General features: G+C 34.7%; 1 protein-coding gene across 4 annotated transcripts in view; it reads left to right on the forward strand.

Moving 5' to 3' along the window:
- The window catches only part of LOC111620126 (rootletin-like), a 53,760-nt gene extending 47,521 nt beyond the window's left edge, over positions 1-6,239 (forward strand). For 2 of the 4 annotated variants that reach the window (XM_023361985.1, XM_023361988.1), the window contains 2 exons: positions 5,090-5,269; positions 5,338-6,239. In XM_023361985.1, the coding sequence (XP_023217753.1) occupies positions 5,090-5,269; positions 5,338-5,637 (480 nt within the window). In that variant the 3' untranslated portion in view covers positions 5,638-6,239. Of the gene's footprint in view, positions 1-2,172; positions 2,951-5,089; positions 5,270-5,337 lie in introns of those variants that run through there. The other 2 variants (XM_023361987.1, XM_023361986.1) reach the window with 2 other exon arrangements.
- The last annotated feature ends 1,614 nt before the right edge of the window (positions 6,240-7,853 follow it).

A 7,853-nucleotide genomic window follows, 5' to 3' on the forward strand; every position in this document is an offset into this window, starting at 1 on the left:
AAGAAATGTATAAAATTAGTGCTGTATTAGACTTACGGTACCTAATTTACATACTGTGCAGACGATAATAAACTCAACTTACTAGCCTAAAATCTCCGTAGCGTGTTGCCAGGCGGCAGAAAGCATATATATAATTATAATAAAGTTACAATAAATTAAGTTAATATATAATTATATATACAGTACCTAATTTATATATAATTAATATATAATTATATGTACAGTACCTAATTTATATATAATTTATATATAATACTAAACAGACGATAGCAAACTCAATTTAGCCGCTCCGTAGCGTGGCGCAGGGTCGGAGGTAAGTAGTTCGGCTGCTCATCCACTATTGGTCCAGACTCTATCAATCTTGTCGCGAAACGACGTTATAGGAGGTACGTTATACGAAAGTTTCTACAATTTTTTCGCTACGTTATAGGAATTGTCGTTATAGGAACGTACGTTATAGGGGGGTCGACTGTATTATTTATCATGTTATCATACATAGTTCATGTTATGTTATAATCACTGTTGAAAAATGAATGCAATAATGTCAAGGCAGAAGAGTGAAATCTCTTCATCATATGATTATTTGCCCCAAAGAATCCTACACTGAAAAATATGAAGGTGATGTTGCAGTTTTCACTATCTTTCCAGAGATGAAGGCTGGGATTTGGACATAAATCCACTTGTGTTTGTCATTCCAGAGATTACCCCTGTGAAAGTTTCTTGATGATGCTGTTTTCAACATTGTTCAGGAAACAAACAGGTACCAACTGCAACAAAGGCTGGAAAAAAACTGCAGTTACTTGGAAATTTGTGATCACTGATGACCTAAAGACATTTTTTGTCATACTTTATGCAACTGTCTCACCTAAATCGAAATTTTAAGACTTTTGGAGTATGAGTGTTCCACCAGTCTTCTTTTATCAACTATATAAGAAATAAAGCAGTCTTGTGATAGTCCATCTTGTCATTCTTATATGTTGCTGACAAGGAAACTGCAATACCAAGAGGAAATCAGGTCTTCACTATTACAGATTATAGAGAGGATCAGAGAAACTGACCAAGTTTCAGACTTTCTATTTTCCTAGAAAGGAATTGATAATAGACATAACTGTCTGCCTGTTTCATGGCAAAGTTCACTTCTCCATGTACTGTACATCAAAAGGAAATTGTATCCATATGGTATCAAGGTATTACCTTTGAGTACATATCCAGTTGCTGGAAGTTTACACAGGACCCAAGGATAGTGACAGGTTCACAAAGATGCATAACAGTTGCCTTACAAAGACCATAGACATTTGTGTATTCTTGAATAGCTGGTTCTCCAGGTCCCAGTTATTCAAATTGCTTTGATGCTGGTGAACAGCAGAAATCAGTATAGTGAGATGCAACTGACAACATCTCCTGTAGGTTGTTTTTGTATCTAAACAGAAGAAGGGAGAGCAGGTGGCCAAAAGAAAAGGTGCCATGCTGTAATGTGTACATTTTATCTAATGGACATTTCAATGAGATGGTCAAAATGCAGGCTCATAGGAGACATATTCCACAACAGATGATGGCTTCATCTTTTCATAACACGATAGGTGTCAGCAAGGCAGATCAAATTCTGTCATACTGCATCTTTTAGATGCAGTACAATAGAATTTGAAGTAAATTTGCAGAAATTGGTAGATGGTAAAGTGATGGAAGCTCTTTTATTTAATTGATTTGGCATTTCCTAATTCAAGAATTATTTACAAAAATCTTTCTGGTTGCAAGATTGTGATGACTAATTTTGCAAAGAAATCTCTCTTGGCCTGGTGAAAGCAATTATTTAGGAAATATCAAGGATTCCTTCCACTTGTCCTTCAGCATCAGCCACAGAGAGGAGATTAGTAGAATGCTGTTTCATTAATAACATTACATCAAGCATTAGTAACCAGGATCTTTGGAATGTTTTGCAAAGTCTGTAGTAAGTTTTTCTTACTCCAGATTATGCAGAAGCATTGATCCTAGTTACTAATGCTTGATATATTGTTCTTCTCAATGAAATAGCAATAGGAAAAATACAATATATTACTGTGTCAAATGTGATGTCAAACTTTGCTCCAACAAGTGTTTCAAACTGTATCAGACAAAAACATTTGGGAATAAAAAATTCTGTGTTTATTACCTATTATTTTCTATTTCTAATAGTCCATTATCCGTGCTAATTGATGCACAGGTGTGCATAGAAAACTGGAAAACACGGATAATCCAAAATGGCCCTCTACACCAGTGTTCTGCAACCAGTGTGCCATCACAAAGGTGAAAGATGTGACGTGAACTTTTACATATTCTGTTAATTTTAAGTTTTATTTATATATTTTTATCCCAGTTGTTGTGTTTGTTATGCTTGTATTTCATTCACTGATGAAATAAGATGACGTTAAAGCAATAAAAAAACTATATTAAACTCCTGATTATCTAAATTCTTTATAAGTATATAATGATAATTTGGATGAACAAAGCTCCCACAGCCTGGTAGCAGTAATGTAGGCTAGTTTTAGTTAATTATTTTTTCATTTATTTATAAAAAAACATGAAAAGCAACTTTTGTTATTCAGAAGTATTTTCATATAGTAAATACTAGCAGTCTTCCATATTAGTTATGTAAAATTTAAATATACAGGGTATCTGAAAAAGAACTAATGGATTACAGAAAGTCCTACTTTTAGCAAGATATTATTCAATCTCATTTCAGCAGTTATGTGACAGTTCTGACTGCATTTGTATGTGGCCTTTTAATGTATCCACATCTGTAACAGGTGTTTGATAAACTGGGTCCTTCACATAACTCCTTTGGACTTTTTCTTGTGCAGTTAGATTAGTCCTATATCTGCTCCCAACATAATTTTTAACAACCTCCTGCATGTTGCTCATAACAGTTGGGGCTTGGGCTATGAAGTGATTAACTCCATCTATGACTTTTTTTTTTTTTTTTTTTTTTTTTTTCTGCCCTGTGGGCACTAAGAGTGCCTCATTTTGCAAGCCCATTATGGGTTCGGCCAGGCCCACAATGGGGCTGCCGGGTGGTGAGGGACGGGGCCCGACATATCCGAACAGACCACCCCCCAAAAAATTCCTGGGGATTTTTCGACCCGTTTGGATTCGAACCCGGGTCCCCCAGAGCGGTAGGCTGCCACCTTGACCGCTCGGCCGCTCGGCCGCTCCATCTATGACTATGTGTTCATCTCGGTTATCTATTATAGCTCGGCTGTTTGGGGTGAAGCCACAAGCCACTCCCATAACCACAGGCTGAGGACCGCCCAACGCCATGCACTAATTCTTACTCCAGATTATGCAGAAGCATTGATCCTGTCTGACTTGCAGTTACAGGACAGTCTCGAATGCAACTCTGCCAGTTATTTCTGGGAAACCTCCAATTTTACAACAAATCTACTACACCATGGGTAGGCTCTATGTTTCAAGAGGAAGAAGTGCTACTCTTCTAGGTGTCTTGTTTGACGCCTCACACTTTAGTGACTATCACTTTAGTGATCTCCCCATCCTGCATTTAAAAGTGGTCTTGGCCTGGTCAATAGGCCTTCTGACATAGAGGCCTCCACAGATGGCTCAAAGACTTCACAAGGTACAGCTGGTGCATTTGTCATCTTTTCCTTTGGCATGGAGACACATCATGGTACTTTCAGCCTTCATCCAGAGTGCTCAGTGTTCCAGGCGGAAATCTTTACTGTCCTTATGGTTGTACAGTATTGCAACAATGAGTATAAGGAGAAACTCATCAACATCAGCACAGATTGTGCCACCACTGTGCAGATTGTACAGGATAAGGACACCACCCACCCTATTGCTAGGGACATCCTCTTTGCTGCCTCCCTGTCTTCTAACATCTTTCTTATCAAATGGATCAAGGCATTCTGGGCAACAAGAAGTCATATTTCCTTGCCTGTGCTGCTACAGAGAATTGTGAGGGCATCTTTGCTTACTATCAGCTTCCTTCCTCCAGTATTAAGCGGTTGCTATGGAACAGCATGGCTGAATGTTGGCAAAATGACTGGAATTCCTTGCCCTCTGGCAAGGAGAGACTCATATTACTAGGCAACTCCTCCCAAATGTCAGCAGATTCACCCACATCACAACTTTACTCAATTTCTAAGTGAGTGCAGACATTTCAACGCCTACTTACACAGATTTCATAATAGTAACACAGATTGTTGGCCTGTTTTTGTGATGGGGTGTACCACTACCTCATTCACTGTCCTATGCTTGAGGATGCCTGTTGCCCCCTTTACTAGCTGATTGTTGATAGTGGGGTCGATTAGCCTTGCAAGTTGGTGCTTTTAGTGTTCGAAAGAAACAACTTTCATTTTCTTCAAGAACTGATCAGACTCTGCTTTGCTAGAACTATTATCACCTTAGGTGTATTGTGTTTGTACCACCGTCCATCTCCTAATATGTATCATTTTTTGGTTGTTGTTGATCAGTGTCTTCCTTGCCCTGTAAATATTCAACTTTGTTTATTATTTCACTTTTTTATTACTTTTTATATACGTTATCTGCTTTTATGTGTCAGCATGGGTCTTCAATGTATATCTTGTATAGCATTTCCAATTGTGCCTACTGGTGTCGGGATCTAATAAAGATTATTTGTCTGTCTGTTGGGAGCAGATAGAAATCCCATCCATCAGTTAGTAAAAACCTCATTCAAAAGAACAAATCTTTTCAGTCACCAAAATTTTGTTCTATTCTGTGACATGAATATGACCATTAAATGATGATTGAATGTTAACATTTTTTCTATAAATTCATTTTGCTGAAATATTGAGGTGATTTTCTTCATAGACTTTTTCATTTCAGTTTTTGTTTACATACCTTCATTCAAAAGTTCTACCTGAAGCAACAGTATCACCCTCTGTTTTTTGTAATGAAAGTTATGGTTTTCAGTAATCAACAAAACTTAAGTGTTGACTTGTTTTCCTTAAATATATAATATTCCTTGTAATTCATGTGTTCTTTTTAAGACATCCAGTATAATTTTAAAAATACTTTCTTTCAGATAATTATATATAATTATATAAAAATTCAAATTATAATAATGTATATATAATAGGTTGAACTTGCCGAAGTACGGCAGCAACATTCTCAACAATTAGTTGATTTATCTCGAAGCCAAAGACAAGACATTAGAAATGAGATGGAAAGACTTCAGATAGCTCAGGTACAAGCAGAGCAATTGTTAGAAGCACGAGAAAAAACTCACAGACACCAGGTTACTGGTCTCGAACAACAGGTAAATTTACTTGAAACGTCAATTAATTTTTCAAAATCTTTTAAAATACATACATTTAATTTATAAAGATTTCAATGCTGAAAGAGCAATTGGCACAAGAACATAAACGATGGAAACACTTTCATCAGAGCAGCCTCCAGACCGGTACCGAAATTCAGCTTTTGCGTTCCGCCCTGGACCAATCTCTACGAAGTATTTCGCAAGACCCCTATCTATTGGAACCCGAAGCCACTAAACTAGACTCTACTTTAGAATATCATTTATCTCAAAGTCCAAGTATAATTTTAAACACTCCTTCAAAATTGTCACGATCTTCGTCACCGGTCCGTCATCGTCTCAAACTCACATCCAGTCCAAAACCAATGTAAATGTAATAAGAGAAAAATTAAGTATCACTTTTTATATTTTTCTAATATTAAGATGTATATATACATAAACATCTTTTCACAGTATTACAAAACAACTGACAATCAGATTTGTGATAATTTGTATTTCAGTGCAATTTTTAATGTCTATATATACATAAATATATTAAAAAATAAGAAAACTAAAATATATTAAATGAATTGATGTTTGTTATACATAATAATTTTATATGTGTTTCACTACATTCAATAGTGTTTAGTTTAAACTAGTCACTGCCAAGAACAGTCAAATTATTGAACAAATATAAATAACTTTTATTAACAGGAAGAAATGCTCTTCTTGTTGCGTTATATATATATATAATATAATATAATTTTACTATTAAATATGACAAATTTTTGTTATAATGCTGGAAAATTTGCTCCCGTTCGACGAACCGTGATGCGAGCAGATAAAGTACGAGACGATTTTCAATTTTCACAGTACGAGTACAAGTTTCATTTTGAAATATTATGTATGTTATTTTCTTAAACAAGAAAATATGTTGTTAAGTTATTATTATATCATTTTATTTAATGTCATTAGCGTTTTTTAATACATTAAAAATGTTTTCTAAGATACATTCATTTATCATCTTTTTTTAAATATTTTAAAATGTACTTTTTCATTACGATTTTTGAATGTTTGTTAATTTTTTTTAATTGGATGATGGTCGAACTAACCTTTTTCTTCAAAGAGAAACAAGGAATAGTTCAAGAGTGGATGTTCTATTAATGAATTTTTCTAAATAAAATATAATTTTCTGTATTTTGACAAAAAATGAGTAATAAAAGTGTTCTATTAAACCAATAAATATGTTAATTTAAATTTAATAATTATCATTTTCCAAGATTGTCTACTTAGTAAATATTTTAAAATTAGTAATTCCATATTTGGCAATATAACATTTTCTCTTTAGCTATATATTTACAATCTTTACTTTCAAGATTTTAGTTAAACCTTTCCCTCTCCTCCCGCGGGTAGATTTCGAAAAATCCCTTCTTAGTGTGCATTTTCATGAAGTACCCTAACTGTGTAGCAAATTTCACCTCTTTAGGTTCAGCAGTTTGCTCTGGGCGATGATGAATCAGTCAGGACATGTAAATTTATATATCACAAGTTCGGTCACCAAAAATATAACGCTTACCTAGATGATATCTTTCAATTTATATGAATGTTTAACGGAATAATATACAGCCTGAACGTCCATTCTAAATATTGGTGATCGGATGAGTAGTTTCGGAGATTACCACCTACATCCAAACTTACAAACTTTACCTCTTTATAATATTAGTATAAATTAGCAGAAGCTTGTCCCTGTACATCATACTTTTCCTCTAACAATGGAGTCGTGCCGGTCACCTATCCATTACAAGTCCATGATACATTGGTACATATACATTAATTGGTACAAGAATAGTTGAGACATAGCAGTAAAATGTCACAAATTTTATGTCCATCTGTATCAGTTCAACAATTGAAATTATTGGACTTCGCCCAAGAGTTTTCACCATATTGATTACAGCATACATCAGGTAAGTGTGTATTATTTAGTTGTATGCATTGTTAGCACGTATTTTATTAATTGTAGATTTTATGTTATTTTTATATATGTATATATTCATTACAACACTTCCTTACAAACACACTTCACGATAACATTCAAAATTGAATCATTATCTAAGTTGTTCATCGCATCCATTCATTTACATGTCATGCGTCACAGCCGTAAACAACCCCGTCACATAACACCAACACCGCTTCCCAAAATCCAACCCCTGGGTCCTCGTCTCGGGAAGTGGAAACGCCACTCGATGAATTTTGAATGGCGGCTGAAGGGGCTCTGGTACACTAGATATACTGGTTCGTTTATAAAATTATATTTTATGAAAAAGTTTATTGTTAATTTAGTTTACTTCACTTAATCGTCTTCCTACTTGAAGTTTAGACAAAATACTCAATAATCATTTAAGTAGAAAGTGAAATTTCTAAAGCAGAAATCATCAAAGAAGTTTTTAAGAATATATTTCACTTTCATATCATTCTGGTAAAAAATTTTATTTTCAGAAGACGGTGTTACTGTCAGGACATGGTGGGATGGCGTAAGGCCTCGCACCATTATTGTATATGACATAGAAACGTATAACTATTCTATGTCATATACAATAAAAGTAAAAAT

The sequence above is a fragment of the Centruroides sculpturatus genome, unplaced genomic scaffold, assembly GCF_000671375.1.
Source record: "Centruroides sculpturatus isolate CEXI.00-Female unplaced genomic scaffold, Cexi_2.0 scaffold109, whole genome shotgun sequence".
Classification (NCBI taxonomy): Eukaryota; Metazoa; Arthropoda; class Arachnida; order Scorpiones; family Buthidae; genus Centruroides; species Centruroides sculpturatus.